Genomic DNA, 24,446 nt, shown 5'->3' with positions numbered 1-24,446 from the left:
TACAAACACAATAAATTGACAAACTGACTCTGGAATCAAACTACAAAACTTCTTTACTTTTTTCCCCCTCTCATCCATGTCTATAATGTAAGCCTATAATACATAAATAAAAAGATGAATCAAAATACAAAGAAATTAAACAAAATTATTAATCCACTTTTAAGCAATCATTCTCCTCAATGAAGTGTAGTAACAAAATTTACATTAAAATTAGGGGTTCATTTCTCAGTTATATTCTTAAGGAGTTAAAGTTTAGTCAGTAAAGCCAACGCACTGGCATTTTCCTACTCCCTACTCAACAGAATACATACATGCAAAAGGGACAAAAAGTCCACAAAGTACATCATCATTTGGGCAGCTAATTCTAAAATGGACCAAAGCAACAGTTGCTTATGAACATAAAATAGAAGTGTCAATTGGGCAGTTGGTTCTCAAATGGGCAAAAGAACGACAATTGACACAAATTAGCTCATCAATTGGGCAATTGTTTTTAAACTGGGAAAAATTGTTTTAAATTGAGCCCTTGAGCCAATTCGTCACAAAAAGGCTAAAAAGTAGCTCCTTCCCATTGGAAACCACTTTTGATTTGGGAAAACTGAACGATTAGCATAGAATCCTGTTTAATATTACCGTATAAGTTATACAAAGAATCTTTGTTAAGAATTACAAGCCGAGAATTTCATCTTTCATATAAACGAACCCCGTGGACTACATTGCCATTGAAAAAAATGAAACGACTCTTTCTTAAGATCCCCATACACCCAAATTTATGTACAGTTCTCCCACAACCACTAAGCACCGACAAACAATTATTTAACAATTGGTTTTTAGACTCCACCAAAGAAAACCCCCCATAATTTTAGGGTTGAGAGCTATGCCAATAGCGTCAGGTGTAGACTTGACTCAAGTCCCAATCCTGTGTCATCCGTGAAAAACTACTCTGCATCATTCCTGAGAGTATAGCGAACATTTTACCGGCGGGGCAGCGCTTCAACTCTCCCATTGGTTTTGTACACGGGGAGATTTTCCAATAACAACGTGCAGAGTAAGAAACGACCTCGTCAAGTCCCATTCTCGGGACCACATTTTGACGGCGAGCGCGCACTGTACTGTGTATGCTACGCGTTGTTTTAACAATAGGGACCTCTCACACGAGAATGGGACTTGAATCAAGTCTACCTCAGAAGAGATTATTGGCTCTTTGTGAAGTAAAGCCACGTGAGTTGTAGAATTAAAGTTGTGACAGCAGACAGAACAAGAAACAGAAACAAGGACATTAAATTTTATGAAATATTTTGTTCTGTAGATCATCACAGTGGAAAACAATAGAAAATCTGAAATCATTGTGACCACACAGCAACTTCATCAAGCTGGTTAAGGGCTATCACTTAAAAACACCTTTGCTTTATAAAACAATGACACAAGCCAAAAAAACAAGTCTTGGGTCGATTTCACAAAGAGTTAGGCTAGGAGTTATTGAAAATGTATGGCTAGTCCCGAGTTAAGACGAGTAACTCGTCCTAAATCGAGATAAGACTAGTCTTAACTCTGTGTGAAATCCAACCCAGGACTGATAATTCGTGGAGGCAATGAAGAAGATTGCCTCCAGCCTCCATGCCCCCTCGGTCATTGCCTTGGTGCCCACAAAATGCTCCAGTAGAAAGTTACTATTTCCTTATAGGGTTGCTTTTAACCAAGGAGAAAATGCCTTGATGCCCTTTCCTAAGGAAGCATACAGGTCTGCCATGTCGTTCATTTTATTTTTTACTAAGGCCTCTAAATAACATACGGCACCCACAGTAACTGCCGTGGGGTCTGTGTTTTTGCCCAAATTGTCCTCAAAAAGGCCCTCTTGCACTACAGGAACATTGCTGCACCCTCACAAGAACAAAGTTCAAGGCCTTGTGACTGGTACCCAGTTATATTTTTTTTCAAGCAAGATTTTGTATTTCTTAAAGGCAGTGGACACTATTGGTAATTGCTCAAACAAATTATTTGCACAAATCCTTTCTTGGTGACGAGTAATGGGGAGAGGTTGATGGTATAAAACATTGTGATAAACGGCTCCCTCTGAAGTGCCATAGTTTTCGAGAAAGAAGAAATTTTCCACAAATTTGATTTCGAGACCTCAGATTTAGAACTTGAGGTCTCGAAATCAACCATCTTAACGTACACAACTTCGTGTGACAAGGGTGTTTTTTCTTTCATTATTATCTCACAAGTTCCATGACCGGTTGAGCTCAAATTTTCACAGGTTTGTTATTTTATGCATATGTTGAGATACAACAACTGTGAAGGCTAGTCTTTGACAATTACCAATAGTGTCCACTGCCTTTAACAGCTTGATCAACCTGATTCCTGTCCAAAATGATGTGGAATGTCACAGAAGTCTGATACAATAGATTTACAAATGTTTTACTGTCACAAACTTTTTAAGAATTCCAATCTCCTCAATGACCTATCATATCACTGTGCGTACATAGGCCCAAAAATTTAACAAGTAAAAAGAATCACCCTATCAATTAAATTCAAAGTGCCACATCATGTATTTTTGTGGGTTGCTTGATATTCCAGGAATGGTGGCGCATCTGTCAACCAATGCAAGAAACATTATTAAAAGCGGGTGGGTTTTAATGGATCAATCATTTAATGACTACCACCTGCAGCCTCCCTTAGGGGCTGCTATGGCCCGCCCCCTCCAAAAGCATCGCCCCCTTCACCATTCATGACCTTCTTTTGCAAGAGTGTGGACCATCTCTCAAAGCAACACCTCAAAGCAATCCCAACTTCTCATCATTTTTACGGGGGTCCAAAAACCTATTGGATTACCAACAAACCCGATGACGATCACCGATGCATGCAGTCCCAAAGCGGCAATGCGTATGTAGCGCCCTCTGTTGTCAGAAACATCCACTGCCCCCAACAGTTTGATGATATCGATTGATTTTGTACGAAATATGAAGGAAGAATTTACACACGTCTCTCCATTACTGCGACGTTTTGAGTTCACTCACCAGCCTAATGAGAAAGAAAGAAACATGAAATAAAATTAAGTTCAGAGACTATTGGTAATTACTCAAAATAATTAAATTAGCATAAAACCTTACTTGGTGACGAGTAATGGGGAGAGATTGATGGTATAAAACATTGTAAAAAACAGCTGCCTCTGAAGTGCCATAGTTTTCGAGAAAGAAGTAATTTTCCACGAATTTGATTTTTAGACCTCAAGTTTTGAATTTGAGGTCTCGAAATCAAGCATCTGAAAGCACACAACTTCGTGTGACAAGGGTGTTTTTTTCTTTCATAGTTATCTCGCAACTCAGACGACCAATCGAGCTCAAATTTTCACAGGTTTGTTATTTTATGCATATGTTGAGATACACGAAGTGAGAAGACTGGTCTTTGACAATTACAAATAGTGTCCAATGTCTTTAATGCATTCATGTAGGCCTTGAGTTAACCCACGACACTCACAGCAATGGGAGACTTTCTGGGACAATAGAGGGCAGCAGACTTACCGGGTAAATCCATTGTTCTCAGAACTATGTAAACAATGGAAATTTACCCAGTATGTCTGCTGCCACCTAGCGTTGGAAAGTCTCCTATTGCTTTGATGTCCTGCACTTTGCTGTGGTGCCCTCTTCAAAGTTCCAACACAAACTTACGGAGTCCCCTGCCCCCCCATAGAAGTGCCCCCCTACCAGAGAAAAGTTGCTGTGCCCGTTCAAGAGGAAAGTTCAAGGCCTGCTCTAATTTACACTGCTGCCATTTTGCTGGTCTCCATCTCAGAACATGATAATCATAATGAGGCCGGAAGGGTAATTTAGTCTGGTCCCTCCAATGCTTACTAAGAATCAATGTACATGGCTGATATGACATACAGGGAACTAGACAGTCCTTACCATTGCATCGCCTCCTCGAGGCCCTCCCCTTTGATGGCGGATGTCTTGAAGATTTGGTACTTTCGGTGCCTCAGGGCGGCCAGGCCGAGTTCCGTCGCTACTTGCGCTTTCGTGAGAGCGTTTTCCATGTCTTGCTTGTTGGCCATAACGAGTAACATGGCATTCTTTAATTCCTCTTCCTGAAAAGATCAAAGGTCATAAATCATTGTACAGTACTGAATCCATCAAACACAGACTCTGATAAGATTGATATGCCTGGAATTATGCTAAGCGTGGTTGGTTTGGTTGTACAGTACTGAATCTATCAAACTTAGACTATGATTAGATTGATTTGCCTGGAATAATGCTAAGCATGGTTGTTTTGGCTGTCCAGTATTTGATCTATCAAAAACAGGCTAAACCATGGAAGGTAACAAGCCTGTATGCTTCGTTATTGAAAGGGCAAGGGCACCAAGGCAAACTGTAAGTTTCTACTGGAGCATTTCAAGGGCACCAAGGCAATGGCCAGGGGGCATGGAGGCAATCGCCTTTGTTGCCACCGGGAAGTATCTGGGCTGTCAGACTCTGATATGATAGGTTCGCCGGGCTTTATTCAATGATTGGTTTGGCTGTGTTGTTTTGAATTTATCAAAATCAGGCACAAACCAGGGAAGGCTAGTTGAGTTTTTGGCTGAAAAGGGGTGTTGTGGCCGAGTGGATAAGAGCACCAAACTCAAGTTACAATGTATGGTGCTTCTGTTGAGCAGAGTGTGGGATCGATTCCCGGTCGTGACACTTGTGTCCCTGAGCATGACACTTAACTATAATTGCTTCTCTCCACCCAGGGGTAAATGGGTACCTGTGAGGACAGAGAAGGTTCTTGCGATTGGTTTGGTCGAGTCGCACAGGCTGTATATTCCCCAGGGAGTTGAGATAGTTTAAGGAATGATTTAAGGTCCAGTGACCAGGGTAATTATGTCGGAAGCGCTTTTAGAAGCCCTGGGGTGTGAAAAGCGCTGTATAAAAACTGGTTATTAGTATTATTATTATTGTTAAAAAGAAGAAACTTTGACTCACTTCTAACATTGCTACAAGTTCTGATTTTGAGATTCCCATCCTTTCTTTATCCGAGCTATCTACAACGTAAATAATGGCATCAGTGTTGGAGTAGTAACACCTCCAATAAGGTCTGTCAACAAAAAGAAAGAATGTAGAATTTAGAATTTGAGGTCTCAAAATCAACCATCTAAACGCACACAACTTCGTGTGACAAGGGTGGTTTTTTTCTTTCATTATTATCTCGCAAGTTCGATGACTGATTGAGCTCAAATTTTCACAGGTTTGTTATTTTATGCATATGTTGAGATACATTAACTGTGAAGGCTAGTCTTTGACAATTACCAATAGTGTCCACTGCCTTTAAACAAATTAAAATAAATGAACACCAGTTAAAGGTACGGGACATTGGTACATAATTGTCAAGGACCAGTATTCTCACTTGGTATATCCCAACATATGCATAAATTAACTAACCTGTAACATTTTGGGCTAAATACTGGTCATCAAATTTGCAAGAGAATAATGAAAGAAAAAAACCACCCTGTTGTATTACTGTGTGTGCTTTCAGATGCCTAATAAAAAGTTTCATTACTCGAGTGATAAATTACCTCAACACCATCACCCAAACTATTGGAATCTTATTATGGTGGTATGCCTGATCCCATGTAAAGCATGATCAGTTTACTTGTGCAGTCCTCAGTCAAACACCATTCAGTAACTCAACACCCAAACTGTTGGACTCTGATTATGGTGGTATGCCTGATCCCATGTAAAGCATGATCAGTTTACTTGTGCAGTCCTCAGTCAAACACCATACAGTAACTCAACACCCAAACTGTTGCGCTCTGATTATTGTGGTATGCCTGATCCCATGTAAAGCATGATCGGTTTACTTGTGCAGTCCTCAGTCAAACACCATACAGTAACTCAACACCCAAACTGTTGCGCTCTGATTATTGTGGTATGCCTGATCCCATGTAAAGCATGATCAGTTAACTAGTGCAGTCCTCAGTCTAACACCATACAGTAACTCAACACCCAAACTGCTGGACTCTGATTATGGTGGTATGCCTGATCCCATGTAAAGCATGATCAGTTTACTTGTGCAGTCCTCAGTCAAACACCATACAGTAACTCAACACCCAAACTGTTGCACTCTGATTATGGTGGTATGCCTGATCCCATGTAAAGCATGATCAGTTTACTTGTGCAGTCCTCAGTCAAACACCATACAGTAACTCAACACTCAAACTGTTGGACTCTGATTATGGTGGTATGCCTGATCCCATGTAAAGCATGATCAGTTTACTTGTGCAGTCCTCAGTCAAACACCATACAGTAACTCAACACTCAAACTGTTGGACTCTGATTATGGTGGTATGCCTGATCCCATGTAAAGCATGATCAGTTTACTTGTGCAGTCCTCAGTCAAACACCATACAGTAACTCAACACCCAAACTGTTGCGCTCTGATTATTGTGGTATGCCTGATCCCATGTAAAGCATGATCAGTTAACTAGTGCAGTCCTCAGTCAAACACCATTCAGTAACTCACCACCCAAACTGTTGCGCTCTGATTATGGTGGTATGCCTGATCCCATGTAAAGCATGATCAGTTTACTTGTGCAGTCCTCAGTCAAACACCATACAGTAACTCAACACTCAAACTGTTGGACTCTGATTATGGTGGTATGCCTGATCCCATGTAAAGCATGATCAGTTTACTTGTGCAGTCCTCAGTCAAACACCATACAGTAACTCAACACTCAAACTGTTGGACTCTGATTATGGTGGTATGCCTGATCCCATGTAAAGCATGATCAGTTTACTTGTGCAGTCCTCAGTCAAACACCATACAGTAACTCAACACCCAAACTGTTGCGCTCTGATTATTGTGGTATGCCTGATCCCATGTAAAGCATGATCAGTTTACTAGTGCAGTCCTCAGTCCAACACCATTCAGTAACTCAACACCCAAACTGTTGGATTCTGATTATTGTGGTATGCCTGATCCCATGTAAAGCATGATCAGTTAACTAGTGCAGTCCTCAGTCTAACACCATACAGTAACTCAACACCCAAACTGTTGCACTCTGATTATGGTGGTATGCCTGATCCCATGTAAAGCATGATCAGTTTACTAGTGTAGTCCTCAGTCAAACACCATTCAGTAACTCACCACCCAAACTGTTGGACTCTGATTATTGTAGTATGCCTGATCCCATGTAAAGCATGATCAGTTTACTTGTGCAGTCCTCAGTCAAACACCATACAGTAACTCAACACCCAAACTGCTGGACTCTGATTATGGTGGTAAAGCATAATAAATTTTTGTGTGCAGTCCTCAGTTCAACAGAATCAAACAAAATGTGGATTTTGATGGGTTTGGGAAGGTTTGAGGGATAGCATTTATCTTTCATTTTCAAAACATTTTAGATATGCTTTTATTTAAAGGGGGAGGGGTATGCTTACCTTATGCTGGTCTGTCCACCAAGATCCCATACTTGAAATTTGATATTGCCATATTTGACAGTTTCTACATTAAAACCAATGGCTGTGAGAAAAAGAAGAGGAAGGAAAACAAATAATATGATACAAAATTAGTATCAAGCTGGCTTATTATTGAGAGCTCAGTGCTGAGATTGTAGCTTGTTCTCAGCTAGATTGGAAATGGCTGAGAAAGCTTCACTTTTGACTTAAAGACACTGGACACCTTTGGTTATTGTCAAAAGACCACTTGGTGCATCTCAAAATAACAAACCTGGGAACATTTGAGCTCAATTAGTCGTCAAAGTTGCGAGAGAATAATTGAAGAAAAACAGTTGTGTGCTTTCATCAGATGCTTGATTTCAAGAACTCAAAATCAAATTCTGAGGTCTCAAAATCAAATTCAAATATTTTAGTGAGAAAACTTTCTCAAAAACTACATTACTTCAGAGGGAGTCGTTTCTCACAATGTTTTATACTATCAACAGCTCTCCATTGATATTGCTCGTTACCAAGTAAGTTTTTATGATAACAACTATTTTGAGTAGTTACCAATAGTGTCCACTGCCTTTAAAGAAGTTATAAAATCAGTGAAATGAAAAGAAAAAAAAACCCAGGTACTTGTTTCTACTTACTTGGTATCGTGGTAACTACTTCGCCAACATGAAGGCGGTAGAGTATTGTTGTTTTGCCAGCACCGTCCAGGCCAAGGATTAGAATTCTTAGCTCTTTGGAGCCAAACAAGCCGGAGAACATTCTAGTAAAAAATCCCCCTAAAAAATTAAAGAGTTTTGGAGTTAATTAAACACAAATAAGCTTAAAGGATTGGCTAGGATACAAGTACAATAAAAACAAGAAAATAAATGTAACAACGCTATTTTATCTGAATCTTATTATAAAGATGACTTAAAGATGACGTATAATTTTGACAGCTAGTCACCAGATTTGCCCCATTTTTACCACTTTCAAAAATCATGACAAAAATTCTAAGGGCAAGAACTTAATCCTCAATGTCTAATGAACACTCAAAACACCATTGAGAAAATATTTTTGAAGAAAAAGGACAAAAACTTACCAGATCCCGGAGCGAATTCCCAGGATATTTTGAACTTGTTGCAAACGCTTTATTTTGATGTTGGACTTAACCATTCTGTGAAAGGGGTGTTTCAAGGCAGTGCGGGCGCGCTGTCCGTTTACATTGCCCGCCGTTCACTCATCATGCCATGGCGCGCATGCGCTGCAGCACTGCAACATTGTAACACCCCTTTCACAGAATGGTTTAGTCCAACAACAAAATAAAGCGTTTGCAAAGCGATTTCTTTTTGTTGCATATTGCTTGTTTAACTGGTATTCATCTGTTGTTTGCTTATCCCGAAAATCCAGTGGAAATTTGGTTGGTAATCCTGTTTTTATCAAGAAAGAAATTTCACGCTTAGCAAATTTTTGTGCTTAGCAGCTCTATGAAATTGGGCCCAGGTACAAGGAAATCAGCTGATCAACTGGAAAGCTGTATGCCTGGTTTATGCATTTGGTTTGGGGCGGACTACTAAACGGTACTTGTTTATTTTTGGAGCAGACACCGGCGAAAGTGGAGTTTTGCCCAATTTACGGACAGTTGCAAAAATCTCTGTCTGCTCTGAAAAACTTACCCATTTTTAATAAATACTGTCTCGATGGAAACACCAGATCTAGCAGGTTTCAACTTTTCCAATGTACTAAAAAAATAAGCAAAATATCAACACTTTAAGGTAAATTTCGTGCCATTGACGTTAAAAGTTCCTTTCGTTGTTGCAGAAGTTGTCATTCTTGTGCAATGTACACATAGAATCCGTACACACTGTACATCTAATCATGTTCGTACTATACATGATATGCATACATTATGCTCAAATCCAACGTGTCAGCTAAACGATGACGTCATGCACTAGATATTATTCTTTGCCAACGTGTATTTCATGACAAAGGCTATTGCTTTGCCGTTCTTTTCCCAGATGTTTTGAAAAAAATACTTAATAAAATACTTTTGACCAATATTAGGAAACTGATACATATTTTTCGAAAAGCACTCCTATATGTATGTATATAGTTAACAATTGAAGTAAAAACATTTTTGGAAGAAAAATTAAGCAGAAAACACGTAAATAAAATATAATACATGATATGACAAGAAATTTAGATGATAAATGTTTGAAAAATAAACAATAATCAAAAAACACATACAAATCATAGAGCAAGTTCTGTTCCTTGCTCTATGCTAAAATAAAAAGTTTTATTAAAAAATACAAAGTAAAATTTCGAATAAAATAAATAAACAAGTAAACTATTTATAACCGGAATATAATACATAAAATACAAGTATTATTTCAAACTAAAAAAATACAAACAACGTAAGTAAACAAATCTAAAAGTGAAAATTACCAAGGAATTATACAAAAAAAGCTTTAAGAAATTACAGTTCACCTTGCTTGGCGAATTATTTTTTATTGTAATTTTATCATCTTTCAAAAAAACAAAATTTAATTCATTACTTTTTTTTCTCGAAATTATAAGGTCCGGTAAAAGAACAGCCTGGCAACACCAACTACTGTACTGTACTATTTATTAACTTTGCAAACTAAAACTCGTCTTACACAGTCATTAATCCAAAATATTGGGTACAAATCGTTGCATGGGTATAATCGAACCGAATTTCAAAGCAGTATGGTTAATTTTGTTGAAATTCAACCCAGTAGTTACTTTTAATCAAATTAATTGCGGGGAAAGACAAAACATTTTTGGGGAAAATTAAAGTCTGGTACCCAGTCGCCAATACATGTTTTGGTAAGAAATAATAAACACTGCTGACTAAGTTTTGATCACCTCGTCCGCAGGGTTATCATCAGTGAGTAAAGCGTATTAGGGGACGAGCGAAAGATTACAATTTGAACACGAAGCAACGCACACTGTTGTTGTACACACGTCACACACGATCGCCGCACAACAAACAACGGGGAAGTAAAATCGAGAGAATATTGCCAAATTAATTTCTTGTTGATTGCCAAAATGTCTGCTCAGCTCTTCATTGGAAGGTTGAGTAAGCAGACTCGACAAAGAGATGTCGAAGATGTGTTTATGAAGTACGGACCGATGCAGAGATGCGAACTGAAATACGGTATTAAGCTTTTTCTTCTTTCGTGTTTTGAGACGAGTCGACCTTTTAAAAAGCCCCTGGTTTTCTATTTTTAGACTACTCGACCTTCATACAATTTGTTTTAAAAAGGGAGATCTTGAAATTTGTTCCGAAAATGTTTACACGGTTTATTAACCACACCAGAATAAGGCCGGCTTCCCATCCAAAGGCCTATATTTATGGCCCTATTTGCTATTTTAATTTTATTGACAATTATCATCAGGGCCAGGCAGCTGGGATGGGAGGGACAAATTAGTATACTATTAGTTACTATTATTAGTAACAATATTATTAATATTCATAATAGCCTATATGACTATGAGGCCTAACTATTTTTACAAAATAAAGATTTAAATTTTTATAATTTTACAAAAATTATTTTACAAAATTATTTTACAAAACTATCAAAAAGGAAAATAATATTTTAATTAGGCCTAGAGTAGTACTAGTACAAGTACAGTAGTAGTTACTTGTACATAATTATTTAAAACATTAACTATTTTATTTGTAATGTTGGTGTAAATTTGTAACTAAATTACGATTTATAATATCAAAATTACTACTCTGTTTATTACGATGTCACTTTGTACTTTCAAAATGAAACGGGAAAGAATTGCATATCATTATCACCAGTGGCAGTGAGTGCCACCTTTCAATTTCAGTGAAATTCACAACATTTTACATTTGACTTTGAGCGACATACTAAAGTACTAACAGACTAACATAAATGTTTCCCTTTCCACCACTTTTTCCCTTAATATTTTCACCCCCAAAAAGGTACATGTATATCTCATTTTTTTAAGGTACAATAATTAGAATCAATCTTATAATACGATATGTGTTTCCTGTTTGTCCTTTTTCTTTTTCTCTCTTGGATTCTTGGTCCTGGATGAAATAATGATTTGGATCCTGATGTTTTAACTTCAGGGACTGGAATGGGTGAGTAATTATAAATGTTTGTCCATTTCTTCAAATGCGGTTTTCATTTTGACCCTTCCATTGCTTTGCTAACCTTAAGTAAGTTATAGTTGCGAAAAGTTCAAAGACCTCCAAGTTCTGACAAAATTTAAAGGCACTGAACACTAGCATAAAAACTTACTTGGTAATTGGGGAGCTGTTGATAGTATAAAACATTGTGAGAAAACATCAGAAGTGACAGTTTTTTGTGAAAGAGGTAGTTTCTCACTCAAATATTAAAAGACTTCAGACCCTGAAGAGCTGAATCCTTTTATGCCTGAAAGCACTGTGTGCAACAAGGGTGTTTTTTCTGTAATTATTCCCTTCAATCTATTGCAAACTAGATGACCAATTGAGTCAAAATTTTCACCGATTTTGGGATTCATCAAGTAAAATACTGGTCATAATAACTACTAATGGTGTTAACAAATCTTCTTTTGTCAACTATTTCATTAACTAATTCATTCATATGTTTGTTAACAGCCTATGCCTTCATTGATTATGAAGACCCCCGGGATGCGGAGGTGAGTAAAGCCGCAAATTAACCAAGACTCTAAATATTTATAATAAAATAATGAATGATAAAAGTATTAGTAGGGTTAAGTACTGCGTTGGTTCACACGCATTAGACATAACGTCATTTTTATCCAATTCTGCAATTCCAGTGAGAACCATCTTTGAGTAACTTGTCTGAAATTTAACGCAATATTGGTCTTCAAAACGACTCACTTCTTTTAGGTAGGGTCATACCAAGAAAAGTTACCTGTGAAAGTCTGAAAACAGTATCTACATGTACAGTACTTGCTTAGAAAACAGCAAAAACAGTCCGGGGTCAATTTTCACAATGAGTTAATATCAAAAACGTATAGCTAGTCCTAAGTTAGGACTCGGAGTAACTCTTCCCAACTCGAGATAAGACTAGTCTTAACTCTTTGTGAAATCGACCCCTGTTCTTTTCACAAGAAATACAGCAGAAACTAAACAAATTAACATGAGCTGTACTTGACCATTTGATATAATTTTCATAATTTAATTGCGATGATAATTCTGATAACAAAAACAAATTAAAACATTAGTTCGATTGAAGGTTTTGATTGTTGGCAAGAATTCTTGGCAAGAATATAATTTCATCAAGCTGCTTTAAAGCAGGAATTATTGCTTAACAATTTTCTGCTTACCAAAAAGGAGCAAGACACCGGTCATAAATTCTACATGTGACATGGTACTATGGCCGGTAACCTTATTCTGGTTAGCATAATTGTTTGGAGCTTAGGTAATTTGTGTCTCCATGAAGTAGCTCCATGAAATTGGGCCATGGGTTTTTACATAGTTAGGTTTGGGAGTGTTCACTTCTTATGACAAATTGAAGTAAATATTGATTAAAGGCAGTGGACACTATTGGTAATTCATCAAAATAACTATAAAGCATAAAACCTCACTTGGTAACAAGTAATGGGGAGAGGTTGACAGTATAAAGCATAGTGGAGAATCTCCCTCTGAACTGACGTTGTGTTTGAGAAAGAAGTAATTTTCCACGAATTTGATTTCGAGACCTCAGATTTAGAATTTGAGGTCTCGAAATCAAGCATCTGACAGCACACAACTTTGTGTGACAAGGGTGTTTTTTCTTTCACTATTATAACTATATATTAACTGACCTCAAATGTTCACAGGTTTTTTATTTCATGCATATGTTGAAATACACCAATTGAGAAGACTGGTCTTTGACAATTACCAAAAGTGTCCAGTGTCTTTAAAATGCAGTTTGAAAAAACAGAACCTTCATTCCTGAATCGAATTTACTTCTGCTCTCAGTTTATTTTTTCAATTTTTACTTTTGGATGCTTTTTTGTTGATTTACTTGTTGACACTTAATTCTTGAATGATTGCATTTTACACAGAGTTCCTTTGCCTACCCAAAAAGTTGTCGGTCACTACCAAGTCCGAATGAATGACGTTGGTTGGTTGTCACTACCTTAGAGCATTTAAACACTACCATAACCGCCAGAGATTGAAGCCTAGCCGGGGGGTCGCTACCAACCCACCTCAGCCTACCGTCAACCACAATCCCCTCCTGACCACTCAAAGACGAGTTCTCGGAGGCTCTAGAAACCCCATATCCGGGCCACAAGAGGGCGCTAGACGAGTTTTCGGAGGTCCTAGATACCCCATATCCAGGCCACAAGAGGGCGCTTTACACTTTGAAATCAAAGATCTCAAATCACTACCAAAAGCAGACGTGCGGCGAAGACAAGCTACCAAACCACATGTCTGGTTGCAAGAGGGCGCTCTACCAAAATATAGTAGCTCCATCATAAAGCCATGTGACTTGCTAGTGTGAATTGAAACACTAGCGCTGACCGCTGCAGAGCCTAATGAAACCGGGTCCTACCATGGGCGGCTTTTCATGTCTACCCGACCACCTCCTTTTCAGCACATATTGACGGCACATATTGTTCTTTAGAGTACGTAATGAGAAGTGAATGCCTTACATACAATAGCCAAGATAACTTCTAACGGCCCCCCACCCCCCTGACCGCCTTCCCTCCCCTACCAGAAAAAAAAATAAAACAAATTAACAACAGGCTAAACTGTGTACTTAAAGGCAGTGGACAGTTTTGGTAATTAGTCAAAATAATTATTAGCATAAAACCTTACTTGGTAAAGAGAAATTGGGAGAGGTTGATAGTGTAAAACATTGTGAGAAACGGCTCCCTTTGAAGTGACGTAGTTTTCCAGAAAGAAGTAATTTTCCACGAATTTGATTTTGAGACCTCAGATTTAGAACTTGAGGTCTCGAACGCACACAACTTCGTGTGACAAAGGTTTTTTTCTTTCATTATTATCTCGCAAGTTCGATGACCGATTGAGCTCAAATTTTCACAGGTTTGTTGTTTTATGCAAATGTTGAGATACACCAAGTGAGGAGACTGGTCTGTGACAATTACCAATAGTGTCCACTGTCTTTAAGAGTTGAGATGAATGGGCGGCTAAAATTCTAGCAAAAGTTTATGACAAAAGTTGAAATCAAAAGAATTGACTGATACGTGTAGATTTACAGTGTAGGCTAATGGTTGAAACACAATTTTATTCAAAGGACTGTGAAAGAATACACTGTATACACATCAGTGTTGCGGGTAAACCATCCCTCACCCCCCCCCCCCCCCCACAAAAAAACCCCTGAAATACTGCCTGGTCCTAAGACAAAGGAACATTTTTAAGTGATATTTTCTCTGACTTGCTTTTTAGGTCATCCCCAGTTCCCAGTGAAATTTGAAGTTAGAATTTATCTTGGTTATTATTTGATTTGGCGATAGTTTAGTGTGTGACATTTTTCTTGTTTTTGGAGGAATAACTCCTTCTTAGGTAGATTTTTTGTTTCCTTTGGTTTATTAAAGTGTCTTCTTTAAGAATTTCAACTTAAACCCCTTTTAAATTCTTCAAAATTTGACATGCTTTTGGGTGCTTGGTCACTGTGTAAGTTTATTCAGTATGTTGCAACTTGAGTGCTCCCCAAAACAAACCAAAAATTTAAAATATAAAAAACTAAATGAATCATGAATTAATTTAAGATTTTCTTTAAAGTTAACATGAACAAGTTTATTAAAGGATAATCGGAAAAAATTTAGTCTGTTTTCCTTATTTCTAGGAACATTTGTGTGTGTTTATATACAATTTCTTGTATTTTACGCATGTGACAGGACGCCCAGAAGTTTGAAGATCGTCAGGAGATTTGTGGGCAGAGCATCGTGGTTGAGTGGGCGAGAGGGCCAAAGCGAGGGGTGGTAAGTCTGGAGTGTTGTGTACTTTCAAATATTACAATGGACTTCAGTGGCGATTTTTGATTTGTCACTTTGTAAAAACAACGAATGAAAAATATAGTAGTGGTTGTTATTGTAAGCGGTGTAATTTTAAGTACAAATTATTAGGCATTAGGTTCTGAAACGTGAAAATATTAACGGCATAGTGTAGTGTAATTTCACTACGTATTATTGTGTATCGGTTGTGAAACTTTGTGAAAATGTCAACAGCATTGAATACATTAATACTTTACACAACCCTGATGGCTAAATGTTAAGGTTTTTGTTTCATTTGTCACTTAGTAAAAACAACGACGATATGTATGTCCGCCCTTGTACTCCATAAAATGTTTCTACGTTTTCCAAGGACTAAACATGTTCGACAAACAAATTACAGTTTTGCCCTCTTTTAGAAATTACTGCAAATCACCAAAAAACACCATAATTTTAAACTCTATTTTAATAGTTGTTTGTTAATTTGTTTGTTTATTTGTTTTGTTGTTGCTTTTGACCACACAGAGCGATGATGAGTGTTATAAGTGTGGTGGGATAGGCCACTTTGCCCGAGCTTGTCGCAGCGATACCAGAGGTTACCGTAAGTCAAGTCCATCTTCTTGATTATGCATCAAAACAGTCAAACAGAAATAAACCCTCCTACTGTCTGACCATTCAATATCATCCACCCACTGTGACTTTTAATTATGAACTTGTCCAGCTGCCTGTAGCATGATATCATGTGGTGAATGCACATAGTCAACCCTCCTACTGTTTGACCATTTAATATCCACAGTGACTTTCAATGATAACCCACGACAGCCTGCAATATGCAATCATGTGGTGAATGCACCTACAACCCAGTCAACCCTCCTACTGTTTGACCATTATTTTAATATCCACAGTGACTTTCAATGATAACCCACGACAGCCTGCAATATGCAATCATGTGGTGAATGCACCTACAGCACAGTCAACCCTCCTACTGTCTGACCATTTAATATCCACAGTGACTTTCAATGATAACCCACGACAGCCTGCAATATGCAATCATGTGGTGAATGCACCTTCAGCACAGTCAACCCTCCTACTGTCTGCCATATACAAACTATACCAGCCTGCAACATGAACATTTCATAGGGTGAATGCATCTACACAGTACACAGTCAACCCTCCTACTAATATCATTCACTGTGGTTTTGAGCAAAAACGCAATACGCCAGCCGTACAGTACAGTGGGTGATGTTGAAAAGGCATTATGTAAAATAGCGTATGAGTCTCTTTCCTTTTCGTCTTCGGTTTGATTTTGTTTTCGAACATTCACTAAAGTTAAACTTTTATGTTTGTTATTTCCCACCAGGTGGCGGATTTGGGGGATATGGTCGTTCAAGGTAAGAAGTCTAGAAAATACTCTGGTCTAAATCTTGTCAAAATTATTATTAGCACAAAACCTTACTTGGTAACAAGTAATGGGGAGAGGTTGATAGTATAAAACATTGTGAGAAACTGCTCCCTCTGAAGTAACGTAGTTTTCGAGAAAGAAGTAATTTTCCACGAATTTGATTTCGAGACCTCAGAGATCTCAAAATCAAGCATCTGAAAGCCCACAACTCAGTGTGACAAGGATGTTTTTTCTTTCATTATTATCTCCCAACTTTGATGACCAATTGAGCACAAATTTTCACAGGTTTGTTATTTTAGGCATATGGTGAGATACACCAAGTGAGAAGACTGGTCTTTGACAATTACCAATAGTGTCCACTGTCTTTAAGGAAAAGTTAAATGAGTTTTTGGGGCTTTTTGAAAGGCAGTTGGACAAATTAAGTTTTACTTATTGTTATTGTTTTATTATTATTTATGAAAGGGTGGAAGGGGAGAGATGATTTTCATTAGAGGATTCTGTGTCACGGGTTGTTTAATTTTCTTTTCCGCAGATATCGTTCGAGATCACGTTCTCGTTCCAGAGATCGGAGGTAACAAGTTTTAATATGTTTGAAGAAACTTTTTTTTGGTAGCTGAAAATCTTCTAGAAACTGCTTGTTTACAAGAAAAGGTTTATGTAACAAAATATAAAAGAAAGGTGTGTGAAGACACACTCGGATGCCAAAGATAAGGTCCAGTTTGCTGACAACAGTTTGAGTTTGCTTCAAACCGACAAATATCTAGGTAGCGAACTTCCACTACCACAAAAAAACAAACAAGAAAATGTATTCCTGTAACAAAAGACATTAGAACTATTCCTGGCATGGGATTCGAACCCACAACCATTGGACTGCAAGCCGAGAAGTATTACCACTTAGGCAAACTAAAACACCTCCACCTTAGTTGAAAATGTTGGAAAAATTCAACTGGAATAGCCCGACATGTACATGACGAGTTTACATCTTTTTTTTCAGCACATAGAACAGCCACAGGATCATGTTGTATATAAGAAGGGGGAAGCAACAGCTATTTCATGTCTGTTATTATTTGCTGTGTTTCCTAGGCGACGTAGTAACTACCGCTCAAGAAGTCGCAGTCCAGTCAGGAGGCGGAGTCGCAGCCCCCCGCGGAGACGTAGCCGCAGTCCGCCCCGTAGGCGTAGCCGTAGCCCCGTGAGCCGACGCAGCCGGAGCCGTGATCGTAACATCAAAGGAAAACGGTAAATGATGGAATTGGAACTGAATACAACCCAGTATTTCATAGAAGTTGATCCCAGAGCATTCCTTTTAAAAGTTTTGTACTGTCAACTCGTCATAACGAGACCAACTGGAACTGGCCAAATTACCTCTGTTTAAAAAAAAACAGGAGTGATGTTATGGACATGAGACTTGAGACTTCAGAATGTATTCTTGATAAGTAGAACCCATCTCAAACATTTCTTTTCCAAAGACATTATCTTTTATAGCGCACACATCTGCCAAACAAGGTACTCAAGGCGCCGAGTGTATACAGAGATAGGTTATTTCAGTGATGAATTATTTAGCACCTTATAAGGGTTTACAAGGTGCTACGGCGCATACAGCAGCCACAGCCAGGAACACCAGGGCGAACCCCTTCTCTTTTCAATAAGTGCACTGGGTTCTTTTACATGCATGAACACAACTTATGGGACCAACAGCTTTTACCTCCCATTTGAAAGATGAAGCAATGGTTAAGTGTCTTGCTTAAGGACACAAGTGTCACAGCTGGGGATTCGAACCCACACTCTGCTGATCAGAAACACCAGAGTTTGAATTCAGTGCTCTTGATAAGCATAAACTTTTTATAACTGTGCTCTTTATAAGGATGGTTGACTGTATTTGAAAAGGCAAACATTCTGTAATTTACTTTAAACTTCATGTAGTACACATTATGACAAGCGCAGCGTCGACCAAATATATCTAACACTTTGCTATTCCAAATCATTGTTTTAATATTTGTTTATGACTTTGTAATTACAGAAGGAGTCACAGTCGTTCGAACAGCCCGAAACGCAGTCGCAGCCCCCGCCGTAGCAGATCACCGCACAACAGCAAATCACCGAGGCATAGTCGCACACCACGTCGCAGCCGTAGCGCTACCCCGCGACGCAGTCGCACCAAAAGCCGCTCAAACAGCCCCGCCCGAAGTCGCAGCGGTGAGCGGAATGGCAACAAACAACAGCGATCAAGAGGGAGTGATGACTCGGACTGAGCCGGTTAAAAAATCTTGTTCTTAAAGTTTTTAAGGGGGCTTATAAAGCTGTTAAAGGCAGTGGACACTATTGGTAATTACTCAAAATAATTTTTAGCATCAAACCTTACTTGGTTACGAGTAATGGGGAGAGGTTGATAGTATAAAACATTGTGAGAAACAGCTCCCTCTGAAGTGACGTAGTTTTCAAGAAAGAAGTAATTTTCCACGAACTTGATTTTGAGACCTCAGATTTAGAATTAGAGGTCTCGAAATCAAGAATCTGAAAGCACACAACCTCGTGTGACAAGGGTGTTTTTTCTTTCATTATTATCTCGCAACTTCGACGACCAGTTGGGCTCAAATTTTCACAGGTTTGTTATTTTATGCATATGTTGAGATACACCAAGTGAGAAGACTGGTCTTTGACAATTACCAATAGTGTCCTGTGTTTTTAAGCAAATAGTACTGCTTCACAAGTTAGCTGGTAATTCGTAGTTATCAGGCTTAACGGTTTATGATCCGGAACACAAGTTCCAGTTGACCATGCATAAAAACATTTTAGTTCACAGTGACGTTATAGTTCACATTTTGGCTGGTAACCGAACCTGCCCATGCAATAGCAGATGAATAGCATTTCTGTGTACATAGTTTACAAGGGCCCCTGTATTCAGAAAAGTCTACACTTAAGAAAATGCATCTTTGCTGCGGAGAGTTTTTGCTGGGAACCAGTTTAAAACACAGCATTACATTTATATTTGGCTGGTAACAGATTATACTACGCTTTGACATATCCTGATCAATAGACCGTATCGAATAACATGTTTGTTACTATGAAAGTCGTCATCTTGTAGGGCAGGCCATCTGTGCGTGTAAACGCGTACATCAATAAAGCATGCAGCTTTCCCAAGTTATTTTTATGGAACATGCGCGCATATGTACACGCTTAAAGATGCCATGTATTTGAATGGGAATGTCATGTTTGATACGGTCTATTACACTGCATGGTTAATAGATACTGAAACAGCATTTAAATTACTTGTGTTCAAATGCACAAAGAAAAGCTAAAGATTCGCACAAGCATATGTGTAAGCAAGATAATTAAGTTTAAAGGAGCATTACAGAATTGGTTTTGCTAGCAAAAAGGTTGCTGGCAGTGTAAGCACTTTATGTAAACCACCATATACATAAACTGACAAACCTGTAGAAGTTTGAGATCGATCGGGCATCTTGGTCATGAGAGAGTAGTGAAAAAAACGATTACAAATTTTGCATCGCATCGATGCCAAAACAAAAATGAATAAAACGCTCACTGAGCGATAAACTCCAAATGCGAAATTAGATTATTTATTTCTCACCAAATATGACATTTCAGACAGATTTCAAGAGATGTTTTCAACTATCATCATCTTTTGACCGTGTAAGTTTTATGTAAATCTGTGATCTTCACGATTTTTGTTTCTTACCTATTCTGTAACGTTCCTTTAAGTATGAAATAAGATGTCCGAAACGTATACAATTTGGGGGCATTTTTGTCTAAATCACACTCCTTTGCAGGCAGTTTGTTTAGTGTTTTTTGTTTAATGGAGTTTTACAAATATTTTCACAGTGCATATACCATGATTATACACCGCTTCATTTTGTTAAAATGTTTTGTTTACACAATTTATTTTGTTCGCAGGTGACATTTTAGTCCAATAAAGATATTGAAGTATTTAAAAGATTCACTCGTATTCCAGATATATTTGAAGATAAGGCAAAAAGTAAAAACAAAATGGTAGTGGTTTTTCTGTCATACTCAAAACCGGAAATTGAAAAGGCACAATAAAGTGATGACGGGGCCTGAGTTTTAAAGCCATTTGACACTTTCGGTAAACAGTATTGTCCAACAGGTCCAAGGCCCACACTTCATGTATCACAACTTCTATACAAAATAACAAACCTGTGGAAATTTAGGCTCAATCGGAGTCGGGAGAAAACAACGGGAAAACCCACCCTTGTATTCGCACTTTTCGCTGTGTCTTGACATGTGTTTAAAATAAATTCGTAGAGATCGAGAATTGATATTCTTTTAATGTTTTCTCAAAAAATAAAGCATTTCATGGAATAAGATTTCAAGAGAAGTCTTTCACCATTACCTTCTGTAAACCCTGTAAGTTATTTGTAAATCTGTTAACTTAAAAAAAGAAGAATTTGTACCGAAAGTGTCCAATGGCTTTAAGAAGATCTTATCTAAACAGGAGATAATACTCAGAATTTCCACTGGACCAGAAATATTTCTAGAATGTTGGTGAATTGTTTGGAGTAGGTTGGGAATTGTTGGGTCACAGATGAGTAAAATATGCGTTTAAAAAAACCATAAAAACAAACCATACAAAAAGTACTACAGCTGTTAGAATGGATTCCTGAAAAATATGGTTTCGAAAACTTTTTTTAGGAAAAGAAATAACATAAGTGCATTATTCTCTCTCAGATTTCTTCATTAATGAGCACGTGAATGAGAACGTGCGTATTCTGCGTGGAGCAATTCAACCAATAGAGTGTGTTCTTTTTGCGTCGTGATCGTTATCGTTTTCGTTTTGCTGCAGTGTGACCGGTTTACAGTTGTTATTTTTCTTGCGGTTGGTTAACTTTGTCTCTGTACCTCATGAATATTTCATTGTGATTTTAATATTTTTAAATCATTGTTTTTCTCTGTATGGTATCTCAAGTTAATTCATTTAAATTTATTCATTTTATGTAATTCAGGGTGTGTATTGAGTTGACAAAAAAAGAGTTATAAAAGATGCTGGAAAATTGTGCAAGAATTTGTTTGTACTTAAGTTGGTCAGATATTACCCGAGTCATGTTTTCTAGCACAAAATATTTGTGTTTGTTTTTAAATTAAAGGCACTGGACACTATTGGTAGTTACTCAATTAACTATAAGCATAAAAACTTGCTAAGTAGTGAGCAATGGAGAGCTGCTGATAGTATACAAAATTGTGAGAAACAGCTCCCTTTGAAGTAACATAGTTTTGAAGAAAGAGGTAATTTCTCACTCATAATATCAACGGGTTCATGCCCGAAGTCTTTTGAAATTTTGTTATGCATCTTAAAGCACACAAAGTTTTGTGCAACGAGGGAGTTTTTTCTTCCATTATTCTCTTGCAACTTCGATGACCAATTGAGTGCAAACTTTTACCGGTTTGTTATTTTGCGCATGAGATGCACCAATTGAGAATACTGATCTTTGACAATTACCAAAGGTGTCCAGAGTCTTTAAGGCACTTTAAGAAAGATATATCGGTTAAAGACATTGGACACTATTGGTAATTGTCAAAGACTAGCCTTCGCAGTTGGTGTATGTCAACATATGCATAAAATAACAAACCTGTGAAAATTTGAGCTCAATCAGTCATTGAACTTGCGAGATAATAATGAAAGAAGAAAAAAACCTTGTCACACGAAGTTGTGTGCGTTTAGATGGTTGATTTCGAGACCTCAAGTTCTAAACCTGAGGTCTTGAAATCAAGTTCGTGGAAAATTACTTCTGTCTCGAAAATTATGGCACTTCAGAGGGAGCCGTTTCTCACAATGTTTTATACCATCAACCTCTCCCCATTACTCGTAACCAAGAAAGGTTTTACGATAATAATTGTTTTGAGTAATTACCAATACTGTCCACTGCCTTTAAGGTTTTCAAAATTTTACTTGTAGGCGGATATTTGTTAGATTCACATCAATATTTGATCATGCCTTGGTTTGTGAACTGGAGTCCTGGAATGTAAACCAAACTCTGGTTTTAGCTATAATAGATGTTAATATTGCATCGGGGATAAAGAATATTATTTTTTTGTTTTTTTTACCCATACACCGATGTGTGTTAGCACTGTATACTCAGTACTTCCCCCCGAGTCCTGTGAAAAAATATCACAGGCATGTTACTGGGGTGGGATTCGTACCCACGACCCTTGCAGTTTTAGAGCAGTGTCTTACCAACTTAGACCACAGCGCTTTAAACGAACAATAGCAATGCAGATAATACAACAAATGAACAATAAAAGCTTAATTCATCATTTTGGAGTCGTGAACCAGACACATATAAGAGCTAAATTACTTTATTCACGTGACGGCACTTTGTAATCTCAAAGCGATAAACTCAAGACTCATAAAAAAACCCAATCTCACACCTGAAATCCAGAGTTGATAATTCAGTCAGCAAAATTTTATTCAATTTTAATGCATGATCATTATAAGCCACTTCGGAGTTCCAGCTGCGCATGTCTGTTACTGCTGACAACGGACTCTGTCTATCTCCCTTGACCTTTTGACAATACCGGCGGGTATTGTCAAAAGGTTACGGGAGATAGACAAAGTCCGTTGTCAGCAGTAACAGACATGCGCCACTGACATTCCGAAGTGGCTTATTGTTATAAATTGGTAAATATAAACACTCCGTAAACGACAGACAGGAGGTGGATAGATGACATCACATCCTACAAAGGCCCAATTTCATAAAACTTTTTAGCAGCCCGTTTCATGCTCATGGAGCATCCCTTAGCAAGGGTAAATCCTGGTAACCAGTGGTTAGTGCAAACGAGTGAGTACATGTGAACGTGCATGCGCACCTACAATATTTCGGCTAACTTGAGAAATCGTGGTGAAACACGTTTATGCTTACGCACATTTTTCTGCTACAGTAAGCACAAACAATTTGTTGATTCGGCAAAACAAATCATCTTTTTTGATAACATTTCACAATAAAAAGTTTTTTTTATCTGGAATGTACAGAATCCTTTAAAAAAGGCACGATTGGAGGAAGAAATTACTAAGAGTGGGAAAACATGGTATTCCTGTAAAATATTTTTCTTACTCAAAAGAATTGACCCCTGACACGCGTGTCACACGCGGCGACTGATGCCACGCTCATCATATTGGTGGGCAGTAAGGTTTACGTGTATTAACGCCGCGTCCTAAAATGCGCACTTCACTGCATAACGCACAGCATACTCTATGCATATAGTTATATGAAAACGCACAGTGAAATTGCCCACCAGTAAGCCGCATTCAAGATTTTTCTGATGATGACCTCAGGTGAAATGGGTCAATAGGAAATAAAATATAAAGAACAAACAAAAAAGAGAGACCATTGGTCCATCATTTATGAACAATAAAACTTTGCCAAAATCTGAGTATTCCTAAAAATTGATGGTGGGCAAGGAAGTGTAAAACAGACAATTTTTAAACCATTATGTGTATTTTCAAATAAATTTGATTTACAGATCAAAATTGTACAAATAAATTGTAACAGTTTTACTGTGAAAGGAAGCAGAAATATAAAAACAAAGTGCTTGATAGTGGTTTATAAACCAAGAAATTGATAGAATTACTTTTTGAAAGCAAGTTAGTTATCTTCTTTTAAACCCTATCAAACCATGCACAGTTTACCACTTAAAGGGAAGGTACACGTTTGGTAATAACTCAA

The 24,446-nt window shown here is 37.9% G+C and overlaps 2 protein-coding genes across 3 annotated transcripts; one reads left to right on the top strand and one right to left on the bottom strand.

Moving 5' to 3' along the window:
* Positions 1-2,267: 2,267 nt before the first annotated feature.
* Positions 2,268-9,279, bottom strand: LOC117305468 (ADP-ribosylation factor-like protein 1). The gene is made up of 6 exons (XM_033790336.1): positions 9,077-9,279; positions 8,063-8,200; positions 7,413-7,494; positions 4,959-5,070; positions 3,903-4,081; positions 2,268-3,018 (listed from the first exon to the last, which is right to left on the bottom strand). Exons 1-6 carry the CDS (start codon positions 9,078-9,080, stop codon positions 2,988-2,990), a joined length of 546 nt encoding a protein of 181 aa, XP_033646227.1. The 5' UTR covers positions 9,081-9,279; the 3' UTR covers positions 2,268-2,987.
* Positions 9,280-10,376: 1,097 nt separating this feature from the next.
* Positions 10,377-19,116, top strand: LOC117305346 (serine/arginine-rich splicing factor 6-like). Of its 2 annotated transcripts, XM_033790211.1 has the most exons (9): positions 10,377-10,578; positions 11,524-11,535; positions 12,037-12,077; positions 15,255-15,338; positions 15,873-15,948; positions 16,708-16,738; positions 17,282-17,320; positions 17,833-17,988; positions 18,770-19,116. In XM_033790211.1, exons 1-9 carry the CDS (start codon positions 10,470-10,472, stop codon positions 18,999-19,001), a joined length of 780 nt encoding a protein of 259 aa, XP_033646102.1. In that variant the 5' UTR covers positions 10,377-10,469; the 3' UTR covers positions 19,002-19,116. The 2 variants fall into 2 exon arrangements, with proteins under 2 accessions (XP_033646102.1, XP_033646103.1); XM_033790212.1 differs by lacking the exon at positions 17,282-17,320.
* Positions 19,117-24,446: the final 5,330 nt, after the last annotated feature.

This window comes from Asterias rubens, chromosome 22 (assembly GCF_902459465.1).
Source record: "Asterias rubens chromosome 22, eAstRub1.3, whole genome shotgun sequence".
Lineage (NCBI taxonomy): Eukaryota > Metazoa > Echinodermata > Asteroidea > Forcipulatida > Asteriidae > Asterias > Asterias rubens.
Note: the sequence above shows the minus strand (reverse complement) of the source record. Positions and strands in the feature narration are given on the sequence as shown.

Excerpts from the sequence above, each read along its gene's own strand:
- LOC117305346 (XM_033790211.1), top strand. The coding sequence starts at position 10,470 with ATGTCTGCTCAGCTCTTCATTGGAAGGTTGAGTAAGCAGACTCGACAA. Across the intron at positions 12,078-15,254 it reads AAGACCCCCGGGATGCGGAG|GACGCCCAGAAGTTTGAAGA; the intron begins GTGAGTAAAGCC and ends CGCATGTGACAG. Across the intron at positions 15,949-16,707 it reads CAGCGATACCAGAGGTTACC|GTGGCGGATTTGGGGGATAT; the intron begins GTAAGTCAAGTC and ends ATTTCCCACCAG.
- LOC117305468 (XM_033790336.1), bottom strand. Across the intron at positions 5,071-7,412 it reads GGTGGACAGACCAGCATAAG|ACCTTATTGGAGGTGTTACT; the intron begins GTAAGCATACCC and ends TTTTGTTGACAG. Across the intron at positions 3,019-3,902 it reads CTCGAGGAGGCGATGCAATG|GCTGGTGAGTGAACTCAAAA; the intron begins GTAAGGACTGTC and ends CTTTCTCATTAG.